This window comes from Chaetodon trifascialis, chromosome 10, assembly GCF_039877785.1.
Source record: "Chaetodon trifascialis isolate fChaTrf1 chromosome 10, fChaTrf1.hap1, whole genome shotgun sequence".
Classification (NCBI taxonomy): domain Eukaryota; kingdom Metazoa; phylum Chordata; class Actinopteri; order Chaetodontiformes; family Chaetodontidae; genus Chaetodon; species Chaetodon trifascialis.
Window position 1 is genome coordinate 8,373,428 of NC_092065.1, and position 27,938 is coordinate 8,401,365.

At 43.9% G+C, this 27,938-nt stretch overlaps 3 protein-coding genes across 4 annotated transcripts in view; 2 read left to right on the top strand and 1 right to left on the bottom strand.

Moving 5' to 3' along the window:
- LOC139338211 (cyclin-dependent kinase 17-like) overlaps positions 1 to 10,878 on the top strand; it is a 29,672-nt gene extending 18,794 nt beyond the window's left edge. The window contains exons 5-18 of one of the 2 annotated variants that reach the window (XM_070973199.1): positions 1,876 to 2,001; positions 3,878 to 3,934; positions 4,125 to 4,239; positions 5,295 to 5,389; positions 5,602 to 5,664; positions 6,117 to 6,240; positions 6,474 to 6,594; positions 7,117 to 7,214; positions 7,376 to 7,481; positions 7,659 to 7,709; positions 7,945 to 7,987; positions 8,171 to 8,261; positions 8,433 to 8,510; positions 9,579 to 10,878. In XM_070973199.1, the coding sequence (XP_070829300.1) occupies positions 1,876 to 2,001; positions 3,878 to 3,934; positions 4,125 to 4,239; positions 5,295 to 5,389; positions 5,602 to 5,664; positions 6,117 to 6,240; positions 6,474 to 6,594; positions 7,117 to 7,214; positions 7,376 to 7,481; positions 7,659 to 7,709; positions 7,945 to 7,987; positions 8,171 to 8,261; positions 8,433 to 8,510; positions 9,579 to 9,616 (1,206 nt within the window). In that variant the 3' untranslated portion in view covers positions 9,617 to 10,878. The remainder of the gene's footprint in view (positions 1 to 1,875; positions 2,002 to 3,877; positions 3,935 to 4,124; positions 4,240 to 5,294; positions 5,390 to 5,601; positions 5,665 to 6,116; positions 6,241 to 6,473; positions 6,595 to 7,116; positions 7,215 to 7,375; positions 7,482 to 7,658; positions 7,710 to 7,944; positions 7,988 to 8,170; positions 8,262 to 8,432; positions 8,511 to 9,578) is intronic. The other variant, XM_070973200.1, reaches the window with a different exon arrangement.
- Positions 10,879 to 10,945: 67 nt separating this feature from the next.
- LOC139338212 (ETS domain-containing protein Elk-3-like) lies at positions 10,946 to 18,746 on the bottom strand. Its single transcript, XM_070973201.1, has 5 exons — positions 18,462 to 18,746; positions 15,469 to 15,677; positions 14,356 to 15,129; positions 12,547 to 12,669; positions 10,946 to 11,714 (listed from the first exon to the last, which is right to left on the bottom strand). The coding sequence occupies exons 2-5, from the start codon at positions 15,673 to 15,675 to the stop codon at positions 11,616 to 11,618; spliced, it is 1,203 nt and encodes a 400-aa protein (XP_070829302.1). The 5' UTR covers positions 15,676 to 15,677; positions 18,462 to 18,746; the 3' UTR covers positions 10,946 to 11,615.
- Positions 18,747 to 20,187: 1,441 nt separating this feature from the next.
- hal (histidine ammonia-lyase) lies at positions 20,188 to 26,540 on the top strand. The gene is made up of 20 exons (XM_070973198.1): positions 20,188 to 20,434; positions 21,157 to 21,217; positions 21,399 to 21,426; positions 21,508 to 21,582; positions 21,672 to 21,744; positions 21,874 to 21,940; positions 22,055 to 22,092; positions 22,195 to 22,320; positions 22,431 to 22,570; positions 22,752 to 22,799; positions 22,982 to 23,129; positions 23,240 to 23,335; positions 23,667 to 23,725; positions 23,912 to 23,992; positions 24,156 to 24,221; positions 24,303 to 24,468; positions 24,712 to 24,846; positions 25,965 to 26,073; positions 26,197 to 26,266; positions 26,400 to 26,540. Exons 1-20 carry the CDS (start codon positions 20,188 to 20,190, stop codon positions 26,529 to 26,531), a joined length of 1,965 nt encoding a protein of 654 aa, XP_070829299.1. The 3' UTR covers positions 26,532 to 26,540.
- The last annotated feature ends 1,398 nt before the right edge of the window (positions 26,541 to 27,938 follow it).

Consider the following 27,938-nt stretch of genomic DNA (forward strand, 5'->3'; position numbering starts at 1 on the left):
ACTGTGCGTACAGAGTGTGTGCAAGCAGTGCACCCTACACTTCCTGTGACTGTTCCGCAACCAGAAAGGTTTATTTGGACAGAAGCACGTTCAGACACACAGTTAGACTCAGCTCAACAAACACTTGATGCATTGTTTGTGCTGCTGTGAGCGGCGCGATAGACCTCAGGCTTGTTTTTGATGAAGTGATCCAACAGTGAAAGCACTGTGTGGCCTCGTTCTTTGTGCTGATGTGACACTGAGAGGGAGGGTTATTAGAAGAAGAGGAGGAAGAGTAAGGAAATCCCTCCGCCTGTAGTCAGGTAGAGGATTTTACGTCTCTCATTGGAGAGGAAGCAGTGTTTTGGGATTACATCACAAGGATTACTGTAATACGGTCCAGATGGGCCCATGTTGTAACAGATTAGGACGGGTTGATTGGACAACTGGAGGGGGGGAGGGGGGTACAAAGGTCATGTGATGGATGGCATCGCCTCCTCTTGGGCCAAACTGCCAATCCTGAGCCAGCACACAGAAAGTACAGACCAGCAGAACTGATTATAATCCCGGCCTGTTAACTAGTTGCTTATTAACATGAGTGCTAGTAGCTATTGGCTCCTTGTTAGTCTTTATAAAGAACTTATTATTGCCTATAGTCATTAAAATCATAATTCATGTGCAACAACTTCTGTACTTATTCTCAATAGTCAATAATTAGGTTGCTATTGGTTGGAAAACTTGTAGTTAATGGGTTAGTAGTTGTAAAATATGATCATACAGAATAAGGCATTAATAAGTGCTTTAAAATGACTAATGGAGAGCCAGTATGCTGCTAATATGCATATTAGTAAGGAACTAGTTCATGGTGAATATGTGGACCTTAGTATGAATTGTGATGGGCTTTATAGATTTTCACAGAATATTTTTGGGTTTGTTCAGGTAAAATAAGCAACTTGTAGTGGAAATTTCCCCATATTTTGTGAAATTTTGTGCAGGAGGTGATGAGTCAAATTGAGAAAATAGTCACATAACGGAAATAATCTCAGTTGCAGCCCCATATTGATTATTTGAAAAGTTGTGGCTGAATTTTCTGTGCAGTGTACAGTATGTCTTATTTCCTCAAGTCGTAATAAAAACCTCACTTCCTGTGAAAGTGACTGTGTGCTAAAGGCCACCACAAAGGCAAAAAGCTGAGTCATTGTCATGGTTTGAATAGACTGAAGGGTCAGCTTGCCCGCCCACGTGTCCGTCACCTTCAGTTAGAAAGTAATCAATGAGCTTGTTGTTGAAATGTGGAAGTTCAAAGTTGCATATTGTTGTATGGTTGGTCAGGAGGGAGGGGAGGAGGTGTTACTAAGTGTCCAGTGTTACCTCAGAGGGAGTGGAAGTAGATTTAAAGCAGTTGGGGGGGGATTAACAGTAATCATACAAATAGAGGAAATGCATGATGGGAAAAATCCAGACGTTGTTTTGTGAGTGTGTGTTTTATTTTATGTAACAAGTCATTAGGATCATGCCTTAGTACTTTGTTGCTCTGGGAAAGACTTTACCTCGAACTCTGACAGGCGGCCCACAGGCAGCCTTTATTATGTACAAGTGTGCTACACACAACCGTATGGACGCATGCTGCTGCACGTGTTATTATACACACACATATACACACTGGCCTCTCTGTTGACTGGTGAGGCCTAAAGCTGGCTGGTTCTTACAGATTCCACTTGTTTGCTCAGGGTTTCTGCCATTTAGTTGTCAATCATTGGTATTTATTCAGAGCTTGCGCTGTACACTGAGGGTTTACTCCTGTTTTCTCAGGGTTTTACACCACGTTGATGCTGTTTTTAAATTGGGTGTTGTGTTGTTGTTTTTTCCTATCTGTGTGTGCGTTTGTGTGCACAGGACCTAAACAAACGTCTGTCCCTGCCGGCCGACATCCGGATACCTGATGGTTACCTGGAGAAGCTGCAGCTGAGCAGCCCGCCTTTCGACCAGCCGCTGAGCCGACGCTCCCGCAGAGCATCACTGGTGAGACGAGGAGAGAAGCGAGACGTGATGATAAGACAGAGGAGGGAAATTAGAAATGACACTGTTCTGTTTTATTGCCATTATGTCAGCAAGTGTACCTGCTGAGTCAGACACTGATTCCCTGCTAGTGCCACAGGTGCAGTGCTTCAGCATCTCAACCACTCTGTGTACATTAGTCTTATTTCCTTCAGCTCTGTGGAACATTTTAATGTCTTTCAGCTCATTGTTTTCATCTTAAATCCACAAACTCTGCTCATCAGCCTTGTGTCCAGCACCCAGCAAGCAGCAGTCTTCAGTTACCTGCCCAGAGAAAATTTTCTTAGGAGTAGATGTAAACCAAAAACAAGGTCAAAAGGAGAATGGAAGGGAAATTGTGTAGGAGGAGGAGGAGTAACACAGGTTTTTATGCAGGTTTATCCATGATGGAAAGTGCAAGTCTCTCTGAATCATGTCTGTGCGATGGCCAGACTACAGTAGAATAACAAGCTTCCTGTTGTTATACGCCTGTCCCTTTCACCTCATGCTGTGTCTTTGCTGCACTCACGACAGTTTTTGGATGATAGAGCATATTAATTAATCACAGTGCTACACACAAAGGTCTAATGCAAATATGATAAACTGTGTGACGCCTGCTCGTCCTCCACTCGTCTTATTTAACATTTTGCAGCGAACGATCTGCAAGATAACTGAAAGCCACAATTGTCAGTTAAATGTTGTGGGAGAGAAACTGCACTATTTCTGTGTGAAATACTGTAGAGAGAAAGTCTTAAAAAAGGCTGAAGTGCGTTTACCTCCAAACTGTGCTTATGTAAATGCACAGTACTTGTTGCCCACGTGTGAGTGTGAGCGGTAGTGATTTGAGAATCAGCAGTGGAGGAGAATCGGACCAAAATGGATGGAAATAGAAGCGGAGAGGCTGTGAGGCAGGGGCTGCAGAATATAAAGATAGCTGTGAGACTTATGTTTTATTTAAAGGCAGCAAGAAACAGGTGAGTGGATGAGAGTTCACACCTTGCCCTCCGACTGCCTAATCTCTTCCTCTCAGCCTGTTGTCGTGTGTTTACATTGCACCGCAGCATTCACTCCATCAGCTGCCTCAGTAATTGGCTTGTGGTTTTGCTTTGAATGTGCCTCCGTCAAAAGGGGAACTAAGGGAAAGTATGAACACTGCCTCACCCAGTCCGCTGCATTTGCATACACGCTCCCTTGCAGAGGTGTTTAGAGAACGCTGAATGGCTTTGCTCAATGTTTGTTTGATGTGTTGGAAATCTATGAGTCACCCAGACCTCTCAGCTCACCCAGACCTCTCAGCTCTCAGCTGGTCTTCATGCTGGACAGAGGTCAACTTAGAGTCCTGTGAAGCTGCCTGTAGATGTTTATGCTGCTAGTTGCTTTTTCGAAGACTCAAGATGACCTCAGACTCTCACGTCTTATGAAAAATACCCATCCCACAGCTGAAGGTACTTGTCCAGAACCCAAATATATTCACTTTAGTGTCATAAACAACAGCAAAAACAGAAAATGTTGACAAAAGACAAGCTGGAACCAGCAACATTTCTCCGTTTTTGCTTAAAGTATGAGTACTAGTTGTTTGACCTCTGAAGCACACACAAGTTTTCCATTGTGTATTATACATGCGTTATAAATAAAGTTTGGCTTCCCGTCCCTGTAAACAAACACATTGTAAAAGCCAAAAGCCAGCAGTCCTTAGTCACAAGAGATTAGCTCTGATGTTGGTTGGGGGTGTGTGACCTCCTTACACCCCCCCCCGTCGCTGCGAGGCCGTCAGAAGGATTTGCCGTAGTGTCTGTAAGCTTGTCAGTGCTAATAAAGACGCCACCCTCATTAATGCTGTTTGTCCTTTTCCCTCCTCCAGTCAGAAATTGGATTCGGGAAGCTGGAGACTTACATCAAACTGGACAAATTGGGGGAGGTACGTGAAAGTGTGTGTTCACCAGTAACCTCGACTTCCTCGCAGGTGCTGATGTTCTCATACTGAGTGACATAACTTGTACTGTCCCAGTTATAGAGTTTACTTTGAACCCCTGACAGCCTGACTGTGCCACATCAGTCCAGCTCCTGAGACCTTTAATCACCTCTCTGCCTCTCCTTCCGTCCTCCAGGGCACCTACGCTACAGTCTTCAAGGGGAGGAGTAAGCTGACGGACAACCTTGTGGCGCTGAAGGAGATCAGACTGGAGCACGAGGAGGGGGCGCCATGCACAGCTATCAGAGAAGGTATTAAACATGGCCCACGACCGCCTCCAGTTAGACTTAATGTGGATTCTGTTGTTTCAGACTCGGCAGCATCCAGTCCAGTCCTGTTATTGGTAGGTTGAAGGTTAGATGAGCTTAGCAGGAATATCTCTCTCTTCCCTGGAATGCTGGGATTTCTCCCTCCATTGTCATTTTCTGATGGCGGTCTTTCATATCATTAGATTATGTGGTTGTAGAACAAGAGTCGAAGAACCTCTGCTTTGTAGCATATTAACAGCTTCACCTCTGAGTGGTTTTACGAGAGTGTGTGAGCATGACAGGATGAAAATGCTAAAAAATCAAAAGATATTTTGCCACACAGTTGGTTTGGGGTGTGAAGACTACAGGGAAGAACCAGACATGCAAAGTTTTACAACCCTGACAAAAAAGCCCTACAAAAAAGGTTGGGTCGCTGTGTAAAAGGTAAATAAAAACAGAATACAGTCATTTACAAATGAACTGTGTTTACTGACAGCAGTTTTACTGCTTTCCTGATCCTGAAGTTTTCCTGATCCCATGTAGTACTATTCTTCATCCAGTCATGTGTTCACAAAGTGGTGAACCTCTCTCCATCTTCACTTGTGAACGACTGAGCCTTTCCAGGATGTCCCTTTCATACCCAATCATGATACTATCACCTGTTACCAATCAACCTGTTTACCTGTGGAATGTTCCAAACAGGTGTTTTTGTTGCTCCTGTCCAAACTTGTTTGAAACGTGTTGCTGCATCAAATCCAGAATAAGATATTATATATATTATATAATAGAAGATATTTACAAAAATCAATGAAGTTAATGACATAAAACATGAAATATATTGTCTTTGTGCTGTTTTTGAGTATCTGTCAAAGAGGATCAGCAAATGATCACATTCTGGTTCATTTTCTTTCTTTATCAATGATGTAAGACTTTCTACATGAACCCTACTTGACTTAATCAGTGCACCCACTGACATCAGAGTCAGAATTTAAAAAGGTAAACTTTATGGTTCAGATCATCCTCGCTCTTACAGCTGTGTCATCTCTCTCTTCCTCTAGTGTCGTTACTGAAGGACCTGAAACACGCCAACATTGTGACGCTGCACGATATCGTCCACACAGACAAGTCGCTCACACTGGTCTTCGAGTACCTGGTGAGACCATCAGAACGTCCGCCCTCGCTCGTCCTGTGTTATTCTGCACGAAGCACAGATACTAAAATAAACATATTTCACATTATTATTCATGACCCTCTGCAGAGCTGAGGACAGTCATACAGCAGCACAGCAGGTCAGCTGTTGCAGGTGGTGTGCCTGTAGCCTCTTCTGATGCCGTCTCTCTCCCCCCCCCCCCCCCCCCCATCTAGGACAAAGACCTCAAGCAGTACATGGACGACTGTGGGAACATCCTGAGCATGCAGAATGTCAAGGTGAGCCTCCGCAGGCGGCCTGCTGGCCCGACGGCTAACTTCAGCAACTGTCACGGCTTTGGGGTTTCTGTCATCAACAAGAAATGCTGTTAGTGTGCCCCCTGGTGGTGGAGTCTAGACAATGGGGGGGGTTTGTTCTCTTGACCTTACTTGTTCACATGTTCACATCTCTTTTGCTTGTGTGTATTTTGTTGAAGTTTGGTTAAATATTCATTTGAGTTGGACTTAAAATACCTAAAGTGCAGAAAACTGCAGTTTGGACAGAGCATGTAAATATTGTGTCTATAAAAAAGTCAGAATTCAGTGGATTTTAACTTCCTCCACATCATCCATATCCCAGAAGGGTTTGGATAAATTGTAATGTAGCAACAGCATCTGTATTCTGTACAAACCTGGAACTGATTTGACCGATGTGATGATTTGTCCCTGATCTAAAATATCTGTTTTCCCAGATTTTTCTCTTCCAGATCCTGCGAGGCTTAGCGTACTGTCACAGGCGGAAAGTTCTCCACAGAGACCTGAAGCCCCAGAATCTGCTCATCAATGACAGAGGAGAGCTCAAGCTGGCTGACTTCGGTAAAAACAACAACACTTCATTATTCACGTGTGTAAGATTTCATGTCCTCAAATGAATAATCTGCCGTTTGGACGAAAGCTGATTTTTCTGAAGCTGCATTCATCATCAAAAAAGTGTGATCCGATTGAGCTGTATTAAAAAAACTGATGAATATTTGTCATTTTGGAATGAAACTCCTCATATGAGCTTTTCCAAAATGTCTGTTTTTAATTCTCATATTTCTGCTCCACAGGCCTGGCGAGGGCCAAGTCTGTGCCCACTAAAACATACTCTAACGAGGTGGTGACGCTTTGGTATCGGCCCCCCGACGTGCTGCTGGGCTCCTCTGAGTACTCCACGCAGATAGACATGTGGTGAGTGGGCCTGGCTCAGCAGGGATGATTACAACCGTCGGAAAACACAGCGTAAACTCCCGGCTCCTTGCTCGTCACGTCTGTACGAGCAAGTGCAGTGAAGGTGCTCGGGTGAATGTAAACCTCCAACAGAAAGAAGTTGTGTCGTTTCTAAATCCGCTCCAGTGATTTGTGGTGTGAGCGCAGATGTTTGGAGCTTCTTTCATTAATTGGTGCTCTTATGTTGAGCAACATATGAAGTGAGGAGCAGACAGGTGTCCTAATCTGCTGTGAGCAGACTTTGATGTGGCACATGGCTGTTAATGAACAAGCTGTTGTGGAGTTTAACTGTAAATGTAAACTTCAAAGTGCCCAGCTGCTCTCTTACACAAATTCCTGCCTCTTCCTTTGATATTTGACTCATCGGACAGTTTGAAACCGGCTGATTCAGGTGGTTTGATCCAGGAAGTTAGTTCTGGTACACATACTGAAGACCTGTGGATTGGGTTTGTGTTGACGCTTCAGTCTGTGTCTTCCCGTCAGGGGTGTGGGCTGTATATTCTATGAGATGGCTGCCGGCAGGCCCCTGTTCCCAGGCTCCACAGTGGAGGACGAGCTGCACCTCATCTTCAGGCTGCTAGGTCAGTGCTGCCCCCTGCTGACAGCGAAACACTCAAACTTTTAATATGATCCTTTAATCGCATTAACCCCGGCACGCAGCCCCCGTGGCAGCGTGAAAAGCCCCTGCAGCTGCCGTGCTAAAGCCTGCCTCTAACAGGGTCGATTGAATGTCCCTCCACAGGCACTCCCACAGAAGACAGCTGGCCTGGAATATCCTCCATCGACGAGTTCAAGTCCTACAAGTTCCCCAAGTACAAGGCCCAGCCCCTCATTAACCACGCACCCAGGTGAGATGTGGAAACCTGTGAACAGCTGCTTTTCTGCTGCTGTGTGTCTTTGTAAATGACATCAAATGTGATACAGTAAGCTGCCACGTATGTTACATGAGGTTATTTCAGATATCTGTGTGACAATTATGCACCTTGACAGTTTCTTAACACTCCCCCCCCCACCTCTCTTGTTAGCCCTGAAATCATTGGAGATGGAAATGAGCAAATGTTTCAAATCAGACCCAGGTATAAGAGCTGCGACTGCATGCAGAGCTTTTTAGATTTAGAGACTTAGACGTTAGTAGTATTGGTTTGTTTAGTTAGGAGTGTGTGCTCTGTGTCACTTCCTGTAAGGAAATCCTGTGGAATAGTTGACTGTGTTTCCTTCCTTACACTCACCAGCATCTGTGCGTCACCCCACCTCCACTGACCCCCCTCTCTCCTGCTCTCACCCCCTCTCCACCCCTCCCCCTCCCCTCAGGTTGGACAATGATGGCATCGACCTGCTGATGTCATTCCTAAAAGTGAGTCTCACTCTATCTGCCAGGCATGAATGTGATGTTAAATGTGGTGTGACACACTTTGCAGCTATATTAGGCCTGTATGTTTGGAGAGAAGCTCATCAAGGCGCTTCAGCCCACCATGCTGACCCATTTTTATTTGTCCTGTAATAACTTTATGTTTCTTGTACTTCCCCTGAATTTCAGTACGAGTCAAAAAAGAGGATCTCTGCTGATGAAGCAATGAGACAGCCATACTTCAGGAGCCTGGGGCCACGTGTGCACACACTGCCAGAGAGTGAGTAATGAAATGGCAACACAGTAATGCAGACTTGGCAGGCTGCGCTAGGTACGACTTGAAGGATATTGCAGTGTACAGTGAGGATCAGTTACAGCTGCATAACAAAGACACCATTCTCCTGGCAAGATGTGATTTCTCTTGCTCTGACTGACTCTTTATGTCTGGCAGACATATCCATATTCACACTGAAGGAGGTCCAGCTGCAGAGGGATCCCGGCTACCGGAACTCATCGTACCCTGAGTCAGGTGAGGGAAAATATGAGAATGGATGTTTTGATTGCTTGTGTTTTCACGGTGAATCAGAAGTTTTTAAACTCCAGGGAGCTGCAGGAGAGCTGAACGGTGTGGAGGGAGAGCTGTGAGGCAAAGACACTGCATGAGGTGAAAGGGACAGGTGTATGCGAGTGTTGTGAAAACTACAGGAAGTCAGTTGTTGTAGTTTGGCCCTTTGACTGACACAGTTGTCATTTTTTCTTATATTTATTGAAATTCTCTTTACATCCTTAAAGAAATCAATAAATCAAACGTTCATATCAGAATGGCGGACAAAGTGCAGCCACAATTTCCCAACACTGACACGCCAGCTCGACAGCTTTAGCACTAACGATAGCCGTGTTTGTTGTTTACGTTGAGGTAGTTTGATTGCGTTGACAATGATGCACTGCGCTGCACTACACACTCCCCGAGCTGACAGGCTCTCGTTCAGCAGCTAATCAGTGTAACAGACACACACACAGAGAGCAGTAACTGCCAATTCAGACTGAAAGACTGAAGCGTTCCTGACGGCTGTTTTGCCCTCATTAACATGATTGTGGCACTTAACGGTTGTTTATTTCTGTATTTATTCAAAGGACCGCTCCTCTCCCCAGCTCTCTCGTCCATGAACATCCATAAATCTGTCTAGGAACACTATTAAAAAATGCCCCTTTAACGGCAGAACTTGCTCGAGAATCATCATGTTTTCAAGCTTTCTTCAGTATCAAAGTCATCCAGTCTGTACATCCATCGGTGCACCGCAGACAGGAGCTGCTGACAGCTAATTCGGCTTACTTTTAATGGTGCTAATTTACTAAAATAGGAGCAACTACTGGCTGAAAAAAAAAAAAAAAAACCCCTAAAAAAAACGTGCTCAAGTTGTCACCCACAAGGTAACTCACAGAATCCATGTCAACATTATACTTCCTGTTTCCAGCCCTTATGGGAATGGTTGTTCCAGAACTTGCAGCCTGTTTGTCCCTCGTCTCTCTGTGTTGTCTGACAGCGTCCCACAGTGTCTTCTGTGAACTATGAGGCTTTTTCTTTGCTTCCCTTCAGGCAATGGAAAGAGCAGAAGACAAAGCATGCTGTTTTAGATTCTCTGGACTGTATTTTTTTATTTGGGAAGGATCTCCAAGCTGTACAGTCTCGCCGATGGATCGGTAACCTGACACGGATGTTGGCGTGGAGCATCATCATCATCATCATCATCACTCCCCCCATACTGCTTGGGAAACTTGTCCACAGTGCGACCGACTCCCCCCCCCTGTCCAGGTTTGGCCTGAACCTGGCCCAAAAGAGACATTTATATACTGTACATCTATATTTATTGAGAAGAGAATTTGCTGCTAAATACAACTACTGTCTAGAATTCTAACTGGCTCAGTCACTTTAATGAGTACATGCAATGTGTATAGATTTTTAATTCTTTTTTGAAGTGGTGGTATTTCTAGTGATATTTTTTTGTCATTATTTCCATTTTCATACCTAAAAATCTCCACCTCAAAACTCCTGTGTGTGTGTGGGTGGGTAAAGCACACAGACAAACAGAGGGATGTTTCTGTAGCAACTCAAGAGGGTTTGATTTTCTGTCTCTGTTGCCACGGTGCTGCTCTCCGCTGCACCCGTCATTTGTGACCATTTACTCTGAAGGTTTTTGAGGCCAGCTTTGATAGAACTGATCATTTAATCCTAACCGGAGGCTAAAATGAGAGCGGTGCTGCCAAGATGTGTGCGAAAAGATCACAGTCTTGTCAGATGCTGGCATATCATTCCAGGACGCTGCGGTCTCTGTCGTGACCAATGAACAAATGCAGGCGGGGAAAGGCAACGTAGAATTATTAGCGAGGGCATTACAGGATTAGTTACGCCTCCTAAATTCTTCAGAAGATATTTAACTCCAGTTAACAGCCTTCTCATCCTTTTCCACCTCAATCTGACACATTATCTCTTCCAGTCTGTTACAGAGGAGGCGCACAGTGAGTTCCCAGTGTTGAAAGCTGCCTTTGTGCATTACAGGTGTTTTTTTCTTTCTGCCATTCCCATCTCCATCAACTGTAAAAATGGATCCTTTTTTTCTGGATTGCCTCCATCATCGTGTTGCATGCCTGCTCTGTTGTATGAGGAAGCACACAGCCACTGAACTCCTACTTCAGGGAGCACTAGCTATAGTCCTGCCCCTCGTGAATACGATACTGAGTCTATTTAACAGTGTTACAACAGATGTTTTGTATGATATTCTTTAACTTTATTTGTGGATAATTGTTATTGGTGTGGGATTTCGTTGCAGATGCCCTCCCATATTTGAGCTTTTTTTTCCAGAGTAAAGAGAATAAAATCTAAAGTTTAAACAGATACCATATGAACTGTTTTTGATTTGTTTCCCCCAATCAATGTTTTAAGGGTTTAATTTAAGGCACTATGTTCAAGCATTCAATGCTTTGTTTATTGAAAATGACAAAACAATCTTCACAATACAAAATTATACAGAATACAAACTGTATACCAAGTCCAGTATAAAAAAAAAAAAGAACATTACAAGTGTTACAAAGGTTTTTCATTGATTTGAAATCTCGTCTTCATTAAAAGATTTGGGGAAAAAACAAAAAACAAGGCACAGCCGGTATTATCTGAGAAGCATAGTGCATACAATACATACAATACCACACAAGTGAAACAACCAGTTCCACATTGTGACAAACTTAAGGGGAAAAAAAAGTACATTTTTTTAAAAACAAGATTAAAACAACCAAGCTGTCTGCGCAGAATGAGCGGCTGGCTAGTCTTCTGCAGCTAGCTACACGTCACTACTGTCCATCGTGGACAGGGTCCTGTGGAAATGTGCTGTACTTTATCACAAAGAGCCAGACGTCTCACAGACGTCGTGGCACATGGCTTTTACCAAGTGCTTTCAACCACTGCAATCTGAAGCAATGCAAGTGCAAAAAAGTGAGGTCACATACTGTCTCGTAGGACTTTTCTGAAGCAAAATTTAACAAGACAGACAAGAGATCGCTGCTGCAGGTGATGATGAGAACGATGAGAAACTTTCAACGAGAGATGGATGAAGGTGGGTGATTTTTCTCTGACCCTGGATCAGGATTTGTGGGTGGTGGGGGACAGGAGCAGAGAGGAGGGTGTTCCTTCCAGGTTTGGCAGTGGGACAGGCATGTGTCCGTTGATTAGGCTGGGGAACTGTGGAGGAAGAGAAAGGGGCTGAGAGTTAGCGAGGAGGGGACGGAGGCGCTATGAAAGCTGCTTTCCGGTGAGGAACTGCAGCATTGTCACTGCTCTGGTTTCCTGTTTTTTTATTCATTGTGCCTCTTCCTTTTCGTCTCTGTCCGCTGCACCTCCACAACAGAAGGAGAAGTCAACATTATTTGCGAACAGAGGATCCGGTATGTTGTGTGTGTGCCTGTGGAGGGGGTGTGGTGTGTGTGTGTGTTTCACAAATGAGGAGCAGCTCTCAAACCAGTCCACCCTGTTCAAACCGGCTCCCCTGGGCTCAAACAGGAAGTATTCACAGGATTTCCTCTCCCTCTCACAAGCGCTGAAACAGGACACCTCTGCTGGACCTGCTTACTACTCTCGACTAGTTTCACAACCGTTGGTGTCTGCTATTATGCAGACCTGAACACATCGTTTTTAAATCTCACATGCTTTCTGTTAAATACCTGCCTGAAAGTGCAAAATCCAGAAGAGGAACACCCATTTTGCTTTTGACTGGCACTTCATTTAAAGGCAAAGTTATAAGAAATGAGTCCATATACATGTAGGCTATAAAACTGGAGCTCATTCTTTTATTGTTGAGTGTAAATGTTTGGAAATTGACTCCTCTTCCAAACATTTCCTGTCGTTACCTGATTTAAGAAGGGGGTTTTGCAGCAGTGCTAATTTCACCTGCACAGCTTCACAACTTCCTGCTTGTCTTTCAAACACTACCAGCAAACAATAAACCTTTGAGCCCTCCTGCTGTTTTTTTCCCTCTCTCTTCCTTGATGCGTCCACACCTGTGTGTGTTTCTTACCTGGAAGAGGGAGCTGTGGCCCTGCAGCCGGGCGGGGCTGAGCGGGGCGACGGGGCTCAAGCTGCTCCAGAAGTGGATGCCGGACAACAGCGGACTGTGAGCCAGCAGCAAACCAGAGGGAGTCTGCAAGGAAGGGGGACACAGAAGGAGGGAGGCTATGTGTAAATACGAGAAAGGAGTGGAGACAACATCTTTTTAAAAGAAAAACACTGGCTGGAGAGCGCTGCTCTGAGGGTTTCAGTAATGCAAAACATGCTGAAATGGTAAATGGACGTGTATCGGCGTTTGGAAAAACAAACTGACGGAGCAGGAAGGAAGTCTGTGGTTTCTCCCTCAGAATACAGGGGTGACACAGGGAGGAGACGAGGAGGTTGGACAGTGGGGGTTGTTGTTGATTGGGGGGGGGGGAATGGGGGGGTCATTGAGCACTTGGAACGCCAACTAGAGAGAAAACATATGAAATCAATTTCTGCCTCTTCCCCCCCGGTCTTCTCTCCCCCTCCCCCCGACTTTCCCCTGTGTCACCTCAGAGAAGTGAGCCAGTGTTGTGGAGGGACCCAGCCCTGCTCCCATTATTAATGGAATTATTGGAGCATATGGCATCACTTAGGGCCTCTTCCCCCTCTCATAGGTTGGACTTGCAGAAGATTTCTGTAAATCGCTCGTTTTCCTCTGATCTCACTGAGTGGAGTATTAATGCCTTTCTCAACGTGTGGACAAGCCTCTGATGTGGCAGAGCGATTTTTCTGTGTCACAACTGCAGTGTAAATACACTATTCACTGAAATAGATTATTAAATACCAGTTGGTGCTTGCAGCAGAGCCATCGGGGTTATGGCAAAGATCAGCACAAACCAAAATGTCACGGCTGGATGAATCTAGCTCTAAATATTTGGCAGAAAACAGCCTGAAAACTGTTCTGTAAAGCCTGGATCTGTCTTAAAGCAGCACTTGAGACTGGACAACCAAAAGAGGTAAAAAGAGACTATTGAATTTACTCACATTACGTGAGCAAATTTGCATTTTATGCGCACTTTTATTTCTCAAACTTTAATTTGAGGTCAGGCATGTTTCTACACGGCCTGTTATTCGCAGCACGTAAACATTCAGGCAGTCATTTTGGCTTTTACCCCACACAACTGTTTATTGAAATAATCTGAAAGGTTTAATCCCAAACCAAACACAGACAATGACTCAGTCGAAATTTGCATTCTGTTCCAAACGATGTAAAATTCCTTTATGAGAGTGCCTCATACCGGTTTACCTTTCCTCTCTCTGTTTCTTGAGGAAATTTGGGCTCAAGTGACTACTGAAATAAATATAGCGGTACTCTTTCCACCAACGCATGCCAGGCTGTGTCAGATGTCTCTTGCTGCTTTAGGGACACTGACATCATACTCTGGACAGATCCCATCGTCTCCCTGTGGCCAGCCAGACCACCGCACAGGCGGGACGGAAGCAGATAGCATCACAAAATGATTCTTTCTATGTGGGATTCGATTAATATTGGGCTCACTGTACTTTAGCTGTGGCTGGCCGTGAATGACGTGATCTCTAGTCTACCTTAAATTATTAAGAGCTGAAATAAGAGAAGCTGTGTCAGAGGGCAGCGCTGAGGTGTGTGGACATGTCTCGGTTGGACAGAGATGAAGCAGGTTTTAGAGCCGTTTCAGGTGTCCGCAGGTATTTAATAAACACTATTTATCTTATTCCAGCATAAATTGGGCAAAATATGAGGGACCCATTTGAACACCTGTGTCATTATCTGTGCTGCCCACAGGAAGTTCTAGGTGTGTGTTACTCGTCTGACCTGTGCAGTGAAGAAGGCTGGAGTGAGGGAGCCAGACGGCAGCGCTGGACTGTTCAGGGCGATGGAGCCGATGTCGCTCCCTGCGAGCAGCAGGGACGGGGCGGAGATCTCCAGAGCTTTGGGCTTTTTGCTTTTTGGTGGGAGTCCATCTCCTTGGTTACTACTACTACTAGTGGAGCTACTTCTGCCACTGCTGCTGCTCTTCTCAGGGGGCTGCAGGGCTCGCTCCCTGTGCCCAGAGGAGAGGTTGAGGGGCTGAGCGCTCTGGTCAGAGTCCTCCTCCTCCTCCTCCTTGGCTGCAGGGCTCCAGCTTCGGCCGGGCCGGGTGTGGGGGGAGGATGGGGAGTGGAGTTTGGATAGCCTGGGGGACATGTAGGACTCGGGCTTGGCAGAGGGAGGGGAGCTCCGTTCGCTGGCGTTGGTGCCAAAGCGGATGACGGAGCGCGGCTCCTCCTGGCGCTCCCGCAGGGCACGGAGCAGCTCAGGCTGGTTCTGCAGGGAGCTGATGCTGAAGGAGGAGTAGAGCCCTGAGCGGAGGTAGTCATTTCGACACTGCTGCGCCCCCAGGGCTGCCAGGGTCCTCCTCTGGGCCTCCTCCTCCCCTTCCTCTTCCTCTTCCTCCTCTACCTCCAGCTCAGAGGCCTCTCCTTCCTGGAGGGGAAACCTTCCAGAAGCCAGGCCCATCTCCACCGCCTGAGGGTCCATCTTCAGGATCTCAGGGAAGGACACAAACTTATAGACAAACTTCTGGCCAATCACCTTCTTGATGATGTTCTGTAAAACACAAACGCCATTACTGATGAGGAGACTCTTTACACTATTTACCCTCATGCAGAGCAAACCGTTATCCGGGAGATAGCAACAGGACACATGCTGATGATCACAGACATCACACTGAAACAACTGCGAGTTAGAGCTCGACTTCACAGGCAGATTTCTACTGCGTGTGTGATGATAAAGAGGAAGTGGAAGTGTCTATCAGGGGAGATTGTGGCTTTAACGAGAAGAAGAACTATGAATTTGTTGTGGTGTTACAGCTCTCTCAGAAACAAAGGCTGTGATGACATTCACACAGAGGCAGCTGCTGCGCACTGCACGAGTCCCTTTGCTCACCTTGTCATAGTAGTAGCGCAGGGCTCTGCTCAGCTTGTCGTAGTTCATGTTGGTCTTGTTCTTGCGCAGCCCCCACAGCTTGGCCACTTCCTCTGACTTGAGCAGCTTGAACTCTCCGTCTGTGGACGTCCAGCATATCAGGTGCTTGTGACTCTGGTCCAGCAGCAGCTGCAGCAGGAACTGCCACAGGGTGATGGCGCTGTCCATACCTGCAGCGAGACGAGATCAGCGTGAGGAGCGAAAAGATTTTGAGAAATAACCTCACGGGTTATTTTTAACACCATCACATGACGATGTCGAAGATCTTCCTCCTGTGGCCTTTTCCTCCACTCGCAGATGTCAGCTGAAAGAGAAAAAGCACCAGGTCTACCTGTTCCTACACCACCTGCCAGATGCTGCGATGACAGAATAAGCACAAAACTCAAACCTCTGAGGGAGACGAGCCGGGTAGCTCTTTGCACCCTACTGAGCTCATTACTTTCCATATTTCTTCTCCGTGTGCACTAATTGTTGATGAAACATGCGTTTAAAGAGAGTGTTTAGATGAAGAAAAGCGGGCGTTTAATGAAATGCCTCTTTTCCTGACGCGTCTCGCCAGCGTACTTCACCACAAACAGGCTAAATTAGGTTACTGTCTGAAGAGGGAATGGCCTGTTTGAGCTCTAACATGTGGTGTAAGGAAGAGTAGACCGGTGATGAATAGAACAGTGTGTTTTCAAGAGTGTAGTGTAATGTAGCAGCGGCAGCAGAAGAGAAAAAAACCTAAGGAGGAACAACAGCTCAAGCCAGAAATATGCTGCGGTTCAACCTGGCCCTCTCTCCACAGGAAGTATGACGGGCCCGGGGTGGGTTATTCCTTTAATAGAGGAATGTGCAGCGGCGAAGCTCCTGTCTGCCTGCTAGGAGCTCACATATTAATAGTGTGAAGGGGTGGGTGGGGGGGTTCTTTCCCCACAGACAGTAACACCAGAGTAGTGCTGAAAGGATTCATAAATTATGATGGGTAATAACCTGCCAAAAATGTAGATAACTGATAAATCCTTAGGCTAAAATGCCAAAACGCTGTAGCATCTCAAATGTGAGAATTCACTGCTCAGTTTTGTATCACTGTGAATTGAATATGTTGGATTTTTTTTTTTTTTACTTTTGGTCACCTTGACCTCTGAGAGACTGTGACTGCTACTTCGTGACATTTTAGAGGTTTTTTTTAAAACATATTAATCAATGATGAAAATAACCATTATAACTGAGAGGCACACACACACACACACACACACACACACACACACACACACACACACACACACACACTGACTGTGAGGAGTCTGTGATGCCAAATATCAAAAATTGCCAAATAGCAGGAGTTGACATTAACTGACTTGAGTCTTGTTTTAAGATATTTGCTGTTTTAAATCAGAGTTCTTCTTTGGTGCTCGTCTGAGATGTTTGGTTTCTTTTGTTTAATAAAAAGTGTGTCATAAAGAAACATCTTTATATTCCTTAAAGTAAGTTATGGCTCAGGCGTGGCTTTGGCACTAGTTTTGAAAAATGTCAGTCGACACACAGCCCTGCATACTAATGGCCCTCGCTGCGTTCTCTTTTCTGTCCCATCTGTGGATGAGAGGCCTGATTAGTGACTGATGCTCCCAAACAACAACAGACCGACCGCCCGACCACTACATGTCTTTGTCCAGAGAGGAGACAGACAGAGGCAGAGGGAGGGCTGAGCTCGTTTCCAACACTTGCCATCCCCTGAGTTTTCTATCTGCCACGTGAACCTACAAACCTGTCAAAGTCAGGACTTCCTCCTATTCTACTTCCAAGGACAAATGGCGAGGAGAGGGGATCCCACAGCAGGGGAGCACTTCCCCAGTCCTGCCACACTTCCCACAAAAATCCCAAAGGGAGAGGGTCAAAAGATCAGAGCATTGTCCCCTTTCCACAACTCCACCCTTTAACCCACTCTGAAGTTCGGTTTGGCTTTGAAACACTTTGAAGCAAAGGGAGAGCTTGCCAATGCAGGACCGCCGAGCTGACAGGGCTACAATTAGGCCAGTGTGACTTATAAACATTCACCTTTGCGAGATGCTGCAAATAGCACAGAAGAGCTTGAAAGTATGGAGCAGCTACTGCAGGTCAGAAAAACCTCCTGCAGGAATCAGATTTTAAATATCCCACAGAATAAAGTGATAATGACCTCATTCTCATACCTTACATGAATATTGGGGCGGTATGCCAACCACACAGAGATAAAATCCCTCATACAAGCAGTACAGTGAGGTAAATACAGCCACAGTGAGAGCCGCAGCCACGGTACAGCTCTTTCTAGGAACATTACAGGAGCATTGTGGTGGTTTTTGGTCGGGGATCAGGAGCCCTGCTGCGGATGCTCGGGCTGAGAAGTCTCGCTGTGCGCACAAAGCCATCCAGTGTGTTGGCTGAACGGAAACTCCTAATGAGATTAGATGGTGTGTGCAGACATTACTTAGCCATGACTAAATCTGCTCTCTTCCTGTTCGCAGACGGTGGAAAATTCAGCAGGGATCATAAGAAAACCATCAATAAGCAGCGATCATAGACTCTGAGCCCGTTTTTTTTTTTTTTTTTGCACTGCTCGTCTTTTGTTTGCCTCCTTTTTTAGGGGAGGCTACAGTTGTATCCGGGACTTGAAAGTTGCAGTAACTGTTCGTGGTCTGGATCACTTTTCTGCCCCACTGACTCATTTTCAAGATGTTGCTCGGACCGGAAGACGACACAATTATGTCCCAATCTGAGTCTTTAACTTATTCTCGCTTTAAATGTCAAAGCACACTCGATCCAAGGGGTGTAAAACACGGTTTTTTTTTAAAAAAACTTCACAGCAAAGACGAGCCGTGGACGTTGTGAATACTCTCGGTTATCCTACTCAACATGCACTATTTGAGTCGCTAACCAGCTGCCAAGTGGCCAACAAAGCGCTGCTCAGAGAAAGATGTCACTTTACTTTACGGTACCTGCGATCTCTTGGTCTTTTCCCTCCACGAAACTTTACGGTGAAGCTTGCGTGATTCCTTGTTTTTCCATGCTTGCTTCTGGTCTACACAGTTGTGCTGGACTGAAATAGGATCCTGGGCTTTTTCTCTTTCTGAGCAGGAAGTTGGAGCAGGCAGACACAGAGCCGGCTGACTTCCTCTCCCCGACGATTCCCCAGGCAGTTTGCCGTCTGTGTAAACACACTTTTCCTCCCCTCCTCTTCTCCTCCGCCTGCCCGCTGACGGCCAGCAGTAGGCCTAGTCTGTGTCGGTACACATGGTGAAACAGAAACTCCTACAGCCCGTGAAGTGACATCATCAGTCCGTAGCCTACTGCGAGGCCTTCAGGTACGGCTCGGTAGTTCCAGTGATAGGCCAAACGCATGTGATAGTCCAATTTCGTTTTCAGAATCGGGTGTTTTGTGCTGCCACAGAGCCGTGAATTGGATGATATTGGCCTCTGGCTAAGGGGACACATTAACTGAAGTGACCCAACTAATTCTGTACTTTCTGATAACGAAATGCAGCTCTTGCAGCATAATGAATTTATAAAGCACAAAAGACAGAACAGAAACCAGATAAGACACTGTTTGAATGAACTAAATAAAATAAGAAATGGAGTTATGGAAAACAAAGAAATGGAATAGATATCATATACTAGCCTACATGTTTAATGTACAATACAAATGTATGACAGTGTAAAATAATCTAGAAAATATGTTTTAAAAAAGTCCAGTTGTGCAACTCTGAAATATTTATGTAATAAATTGTTTTGTCACTAATGGTGATGGTTAAATTTAGCAGAAAGATTTGAAACATTTTGGTAGCATCGCATACCATGGCATCAGTGCTTTATTTGGTAAATATTGCTAAACAAAGCTTTATTGTCCCATGGTTTAGACTGAGCAGGTTTTGAACTCTTTTGATCTTTGGTCTAATTGAAAAGAGTAAGTTTAACTAGTTTGGTATGTGGTTAAGGTCAGTGTAACAGGCAGGATTCATATTTCTGTTTAGATTATATTTACATTTCTGTTTTTAAATAAAACTTGTGCTTAGGTAGCATAAATGTGAGATTTTGATGATTGAACTTCTGATATAACTGCATCATTACATTAAACTGCTAAAGATGTACCAGGTAACATGTTGAATGATTCAACTGAGTTACAAATTATGTTCATAATATTGTGTCCTTCTGTAACATTCATATGCATTAGAAATGTCTGACAGCAAGTGAAGGCCTCAGTAGTCATAGTAACACTTCCCTGTCATTTTTTCCCAGTAAATTTGTGATTTCATTTTTATGACAGCATTCTGAGAATAAAATGCACTTTTTGCTCGTAGTAAAACGATCATTGGTTCCCGTGTTCTGCTTTAAATTAAATACTGTCTACCTGTCAATCAGTATTAAAATGGCAGTGGTCAAAGTGTACAGCACACTTCACTCAGCATGTTTGTCCCCGTGAAAAACTTCCATGTTAGCCGCCGTCGGAGCGTTTCTGTGGTGGACTCACGTGAACGCGTTTGGGTCCACATGTCCAAACATCCGTGTGACCGACCCGTGGAGGTCAGCGGTCCCAGAGGTGTGACACCGGCGAGGCGTCGCTCTCCAGCGGTGCGTCTGATTGGCGGCTGGACTTCAGGCGGCTGGAGGGGGTAACCTGGAGAGCGGTGATCGGCGCTCAGTGCAGCAGAGTCCCGCTGAAGCGCGATGCCTCGTTTTACTGTCCACATCCGAGATGAGTGGCTGGCAGTGCCCTGCCGGGATGCCAACAACACCATCCGCTGGCTGGGACATGAGGCCCTTAAACGTTACATAAAGAACAAACCAGACAACGGCGGCATCAAGGCCGTGAAGGACACTCGTTTTGTTGTGCGCAGGTGCCAAAGTTTGGGTTTGCTGGACGTGGATGACACCATCGAGGATGTACTGGAAGATAATGACTTTGTCGAGCTTGGTAATGACTGTGCAGTACATTAAAAATATAGAAATGAATGCATCATATTTGGTGAATTTGAGATGTTTTACCACAAGCAGTGGGGGAATATAACTGAGTGCATTTACAAGTACTTACGAGTACTGTACTTCAGTAAAAATATGAGATATGTGTACTTTACTTGAGTATTTCCATTTAATGCAACTTTATACCTGTACTCCACTACATCTCAGAGGTAAACATTGTACATTTTACTCAACTACATGTCTGACAGCTTTAGTTACTAGTCATGTATCAGATTACAATTTTTCATGCCTCATAGCTCATGAAAAGTTGACTTTTTGGAGATACATGGTTCTCACAGGATGTGACATGGCAAGCATATGATGATCTTACAGAATATGATGCACTGCTGTAGATTAAACTACACAACAGTATATAAAGTGGTTAAAATGAGCCTAACCGTATACATCTATAGCAGTAAAATGCAACACACACGGATGCAGCAGTAATATTAATCTAAAAACATCACATATAATAGTAAAACACTAACAGGGACCATTTTACTGCACAGTGAGTACTTTTACTTTTCATACTTCAACTATATTTTGTTTGTAATACTTACATACTTTTAATTGTACATAGTTAGTTATGTATCAGCGATGCAAGACATTAAATGTAATTACATTAACTACCAAGAAGAGGAAATGTGTACACTGTGCATTATGATCCTGTACTTACAGCCATTGAAGGCGACACCATGTCTCCCGACTTTATCCCCTGTGAGCCTGGAGTTTCTCATCTGTATCCTTAAACTTGTCAAGTATTCCTGCTGTATTCATTTATATTGTATGTACTTTTACCTTCTACATTGTTTAGTTGTGAGTAACACTAAGTCAAATGTTCACTAACATTACATGGGGTTTTATTATAAGGATACACAGTTTTTGCTTAATGTTATCCTTAATTAAACTATGTGAAATAGTACAGCAGCATACAAAGAACCAGGAGAAGTAAGTGTTCACCTATTCTCTGTTAAGATTTAAAGCGTATTATACAGAGTACTGCTGTGTAACTCGGGTCTCCCTGTGCAGTATATTTCCCTGGATGGTAACAGCCTGACATCGACAGATCTGGTCAACTTAGGAAGGGGACTCTACAAGATAAAGGTAATGATCAACAAATTGTATTTGTTGTCATGGCTGGTTTGTGTTAATGTTTGACTTGACTTAATCATTCCCTTTATCAATATTTCCAGCTGACTTTGGAGGCGGAAAAAAAAGTTGTGCAATCCAGAGAGCTTTTGGACACCATTGTCAAAGAAAACAAAGGTTAAGATCATTTAAGAATAAAGACCTTAAATGCCTTTAATGTTGACCAGCTATTGCAAAATGACAGCATTTCAGAGATCAGTGAACCCATGTATTCACTTCTCTGTATCTCTCTCTCTGTTCCTCCAGTTGTCTATGGAATCACAACAGGTTTTGGCAAATTTGCCCGAACAGTCATTCCTGTCAGCAAGCTCAAGTAAAGACAATATTTCACTGTGTATCTGCTTTGTTTGTCAGCGTTAGAGCATCTGTTGGAGAGTGAGCTGTTTTCTGTGTGCTGATTGATGGCCGTGCTCTTTTTGTTCCGCAGGGAGCTGCAGGAGAACCTGGTGCGATCACACTCAGCAGGTAATTAAACTCTCTGTGAAGCTCACTCACAGGTCTGGATTTGAACTATCTTCAGTGCAGTGTATTATATCAGCGTCATCAATGTTATGCTGCGGTGTGTAGGTGTGGGAAACCCGCTGAGCCCAGAAAGGACCCGCATGCTGCTCGCTCTGAGGATCAATGTTCTGGCCAAAGGGCACAGTGGAATTTCCCTGGAGACGCTTCATGCCATGATCCAAGCCTTCAACGGTAAACCACCAGCCTCACTTCACCTCAGCTGACCTGGGATATCGTGGGATATTGGGGAAGCTGACTCTCATGTGACCAAACTTCATCTCTAACTCATTTTGTCCCTGCAGCCTCATGCCTCTCCTTCGTCCCAGAGAAGGGAACAGTGGGTGCTAGTGGAGACCTGGCACCCCTTTCTCACCTGGCCCTGGGGCTGATGGGAGAGGGTAGAATGTGGTCTCCCAAGAGCGGATGGGCAGATGCCAAATATGTAAGAGTTGTCAGAACGACTTTTCCATCGTTGTGTAACAATAACTTGCTTAATGTTGCAGGAAATGTGCATTTGGCTTGTTTTAAGAGTGAAAGGTTGCAGAGTCCAATAGGACAACATGTTTGCTTTTTGATGACCCCTTGACCTTTTACTTGTTTTTTCTCCTTTCATCTCCGGCCAGGTCCTGGAGGCCCATGGACTGAAGCCAATATCTCTAAAGCCTAAAGAGGTAGTGTTTAAAACCAACCACGCTCCCTCATATTTGATTTACCATCACTGATGACCCAGGTGTTACTGGGAACGCACTGTGGTGCAGAATTTAAAAGAACCATAGAGAACACTACATTGCATTTCCTAAGCAGCTTTAGTAAGTGGAAAATATATCCATCTCACCCAGTTTTTCCCACACAGGGTCTTGCTTTGATCAATGGGACCCAGATGATAACCTCTCTGGGGGCAGAGGCAGTGGAGCGAGCCCAAGCGGTCGCTCGGCAGGCAGACATCATTGCTGCTCTGACCCTGGAGGTGCTAAAGGGAACCACCAAGGCCTTTGACAGCGGTGAGCAGCTGCAGTCGGGATGAACAAAATCACGACACCAGTGCGAAACATTTACCTCAGACTTCAAGATTCTGTCCCATTTGTCCTCATTTTCTGGCCTCCTCCTGCAGACATCCACACGCTGCGTCCCCACCCCGGACAGATCGAGGTGGCCCAGCGCTTCCGCTCGCTGCTGGACTCTGACCACCATCCATCCCAGATTGCAGGTCAGAGGACACATCCAGATTCTAGAAGAGACAAGCAACTTTATTCTCTTTATAATAATCATGCATAGTTATTGTTATACATTTCATATCTGGGCAGCACACCAAGAGGATCCTCTGTTCAAACCTATCTATCGCTTACAGGGCGACAACGTTGTGTTTGCATGTTGCAGAAGCACCTAAAACAATGAGGGATATTTCTGCCACTGCACTTGATCAAAGTACCAGAGCTGCAGCAATGCACTGTGGGAGGGTTTAACAAAGTGTGGATTCTGGTAATATTGTGTCTGCACTGCACCTTTAACATGAAGTATGTACTGTGTATCATTTCCAGAGAGCCATCGGTTCTGTGACAGAGTCCAGGATGCCTACACCATGCGATGCTGTCCTCAGGTAAAAGTCGAGTTTATTTATATGTCCCAAAATCACACATTTCTTTCAGCGTTAATCTCTACACCCTGGATCCTTATTCTCTCAGTGTGGAGAAGGAAAAACTCTGTGGTGGTTTCTCACATTAAGATTTTTGGAATTGGAGTAGCACTGTTGTTTCTGAGCATATCATTCTGTCACTGAACACAGGTCCATGGAGTCGCCAATGACACAATAAAATTTGTACAGAACATCATCAATACAGAAATCAACAGTGCCACTGACAATCCCGTATCCTTCCTTGGTATAAAGATGAAAAACTAAACTGCTGCATGAATCCAGATGTGCCACTTTTGTCTCTGCACTCAAAACACAAATTCTAGGTTCTGCCACGAACTGGATATTGGATTTTATTGGATCAGACTTGAGTTATTTTTCTTGACGGCTGTACAAGATGGTATTTGCTGAAAGAGGTGAGACCATTTCAGGTGGGAATTTCCATGGTGAATACCCAGCTAAGGTATGCATGTTTGTCACTCATAAAACATCTTTTAGATGTAGATTTTGTTCTCCTCTTTCATTGCCCTTTCCTGTTTCTTAGGCTTTGGACTTTTTAGCCATTGCAGTCCATGAGCTGGCCTCCATCAGTGAGCGGAGGACTGAAAGGCTGTGTAACCCCTCTCTGAGTGAGCTGCCTGCTTTCCTCGTCAATGAGGGAGGACTCAACTCAGGCTTCATGATTGCTCATTGCACCGCTGCTGCTTTGGGTGAGTGTGCAATAAAAACAAATAAATAAAATGAAGCATCAACAACAGTAAAGTTAATTATATGGTACTGTTTATTTATGTTGAATAAAATAGATTTGTCAGAATTAAACAGGGTTTTTCAGGTGGGATATTAAAAAAAAAAGATATCTAGTGTTTTAAGATTATCATTATATTTGCCTGCATTTAGGTCCCTTTTTACTCAAGCATGAAGCTTAACTCTGATCTACATTTTTTAATCTGTAGTTTCAGAGAATAAAGTTTTGTGTCATCCATCTTCTGTGGACTCCTTGTCCACCAGTGCTGCCACAGAGGATCATGTGTCCATGGGAGGCTGGGCTGCTAGGAAGGCCCTGAGGGTTGTGGAGCACGTGGAGCAAGGTGAGGCTTTTCTACAAAAATCTGGGCATGACTGGATTATTGCTACTATTAATAGAAAAAAATGTGAGACACAAATATGGGCATCAAAATGCTTAACACAGCGATGCATTTATTATGTAAAAAATACATTTTAATTAACTATGATATCGACTGTAGTATTCTAATATAGGTACAATTCTTTACACTGGGATCAAATAAATCAATTAGTCAAAAGGCCAAATATACTGAAAAAACACATGAAAAACAACTTTAAAGCAATAATGGAACTGCAGATACACAAGCTGCCACACAGTTCAGCTGTTTACAGTTCAATGTTCATTAGCACCAGTAGTTTTTAAAAAAGATCTGATAACCACTTCGTTTTCAGTACGCTTAGAAAACAACAAGAAGCAATGTCCAGGTCCTGATGCCTGTGCCACAAAAAGTGCAAAGGTAACAGTGTAGAAAATCATGCCAGTGTACACCAACTGTGAATGAAACTGCATCAGCAAACATTTGTATAATTGTGAGTCAAAGCTCACTGAGTGGATACAGTGGTCATCCACAAAACTACAGGTTAAGAAAAAAAGCTAAATCAGTGCCTCTGTTGCTACATGTGTTCTTCATGTTTTCTGTGGAAAAAACATTCACAAGATACAATAAGATGTAGTAGTAAATACAGTATATGTTGGAATGGCCTGAAAAGTGAAAAAACAACAGCTGTTAAGAGTACAGAAGGCTGCTAACCTACAGGGACTGTTTCTACCTTAATATTAGAAGAGCTTGTGAGTTTTATTGATTTCACTGGCTGCTCTTCATAGATGTATCATATTCAATTTATGTGACATTCCCGTGTGATTTTTTAATATATTAATATTATGATGCATTGACACATGCTGCAAAAATAATTTAATTAGGGGATGAAGGGAGCCTCTGAAATGGGCTCAGACCTTTCAGGAGTACTGACGTCTTTCCGTGTGCAGCCCTAACATGCCAAAAGTGGAGACATTGGATGTTGTGTTAAGTTTTAGTTTTGTGACTGAAATAATTACCACTAAAAACAGGAATTTAAATTAGTGTCCTTTAGCAAATGAACTCAAAGGGTGAACTAAAGTCTAATTGAAGTTTTCTGTGATCAGTTCTTGCTATAGAGCTGCTGGCAGCCTGTCAGGGGATTGAGTTCCTCCGCCCACTTCGTACCACCACTCCGTTGGAGAAGGTCTATGAACTCGTGCGCAGTGTGGTCAAGTAAGTCAAACAGATGTGGCCAAAGGTACACAACTGTCTACTGAAATGATGTGCAGGATAGTTAATATTTATCCACTGTTCCACTTCTGACTCTCATACTCTCAACTCTTCTGCCATTAACAGACCGTGGATCAAAGACAGATTCATGTCTCCAGACATTGAAGCTGTTCACCGTCTTCTACTTGACCAGAAGGCAAGTGCCGAATCTTATGGAGTATAAATTCCAGCTGTGGCTCTAAAATGTGTCCTGTCCATAAACTCCACAGGGATGCAAAGTCAAGGGAAAATTGTGAATTTTAAGTGACATGTTTATATTTTCTGCACAGGTGTGGAATGTGGCCAAACCTTATATTGACAAGTATCAGACAGAGTACATCCCCGAGTCCCGTCCCATCTCTCCTACCGCCTTCTCTCTGGAGTCTCCGGCATCACCGAGGAAGCGTGTTCGTCATGAGTGAAATCATGTCCAATTTTTGTTGTTTTGCAATATCTAAAACTGAAAACATCATATATTAACAATTTTGTGGATTTGAATAAAAAAATATCGAAAATCTCTGATTGAAGATCAAAGTTTGATCTGAAGATGCAATGTTGTTTTGATCCTTGTAGACAAAAATAATACTTTATCATTAATGTGACACTGACATAATGACACTGAAATTTTGGTAATTTAAGAACTGGATTCACTATATATTTCTCTAGTAATCATCGGGTGTTAAATGTGCATGACACCACTGTGCATTAGTTGTATTTATCTACGCCTTTGTTGTCCCTTTAAAATGTGCCTAATTTAGTTTTTGTTGCCACATGACTACCTCAGCCATTGTACCATTTTCATATCAAATATTTTTTAATGTAGTGAAAACACAACTGTGATTAAATGTTTTTTCTGGTGTAATTATATCAAATCTTAAATGATTGTCATCTATACATTTCCAACTTCAACAACAATAAACGTTTTTAAAGCTGCATTATTTAACAGTCGGCATGATTATGTAAGTCCTACTTGCTCACTGTTTCTATTAATATTTACAAGTAAGGCATGCTGGTAGTTAATGATACACTAACTTATTTCTGTTTTGCTATTACACTTTGTTTAGCATTATTATTAATGTTTTTAGCAGTAGCACGGGTAGAAGAACTGACCGTAGGTAGACAGATGGACAGATACTTTATCCCTGGGGGGAAGTCACAGCAGGAGTACACAAAAGTGTGCAAATTACAGTAAAGAGTGCAAATTGAATGTGATATGTTAAAAAGTTAAAGAGCATCTTGTGCTGTGCCAGAAGTTTAAGAAAATGTAATTCCAAAGTGCAGTAGTAGTAGTAGTAGTAGTAGTAGTAGTAGTAGTAGTAGTAGTTGCAGTAGTACAAATGGTATGATCTTCTATTTTAAGTTTTATGCCATTAAGGTGTTAGGTTGTATTACCACAGAAAACATAGTATATAAAACACTATGCTTCTAAATCATGACAGAAAAGTCATAGCAAAGAAAACCCTATACTATAGGAATCAAGAGCACAGCAAATACTGTTAAACATCTTAATCTAATGTAAGGGAGCTATTGTGTACACCAGCAGGTCCACCTGCCAACTGATTTGACTTGAAGTTGCTGATGGAGTTTGGAGTTCAAAGGGGAACATGGGGAGGCGCTCCTCAACAGTCTGGTTTAGGAAATACGGATCAATTTATGACTATCAATCATAATACCACTAACACTGTAAATTCAAAGTTTCACACAGTGTGTTATCAGTACGGCTGCAACACAGCTGATAAATACATCCATTTACTTTCGACTATAAAATGTCTTTTACCAGAGCCATGGACGACGTCTTATCCAACGATGAAAGTAATGAAACCGTCACA

Excerpts from the sequence above, each read along its gene's own strand:
- hal (XM_070973198.1), top strand. The coding sequence starts at position 20,188 with ATGCCTCGTTTTACTGTCCACATCCGAGATGAGTGGCTGGCAGTGCCC. Across the intron at positions 21,583-21,671 it reads GGGGACTCTACAAGATAAAG|CTGACTTTGGAGGCGGAAAA; the intron begins GTAATGATCAAC and ends CAATATTTCCAG. Across the intron at positions 24,469-24,711 it reads TTGCACCGCTGCTGCTTTGG|TTTCAGAGAATAAAGTTTTG; the intron begins GTGAGTGTGCAA and ends TTTAATCTGTAG.
- LOC139338212 (XM_070973201.1), bottom strand. The coding sequence starts at position 15,675 with ATGGACAGCGCCATCACCCTGTGGCAGTTCCTGCTGCAGCTGCTGCTG. Across the intron at positions 12,670-14,355 it reads CAGCCTTCTTCACTGCACAG|ACTCCCTCTGGTTTGCTGCT; the intron begins GTCAGACGAGTA and ends CCTTCCTTGCAG. Across the intron at positions 11,715-12,546 it reads GCCACAGCTCCCTCTTCCAG|TTCCCCAGCCTAATCAACGG; the intron begins GTAAGAAACACA and ends CTTCCTCCACAG.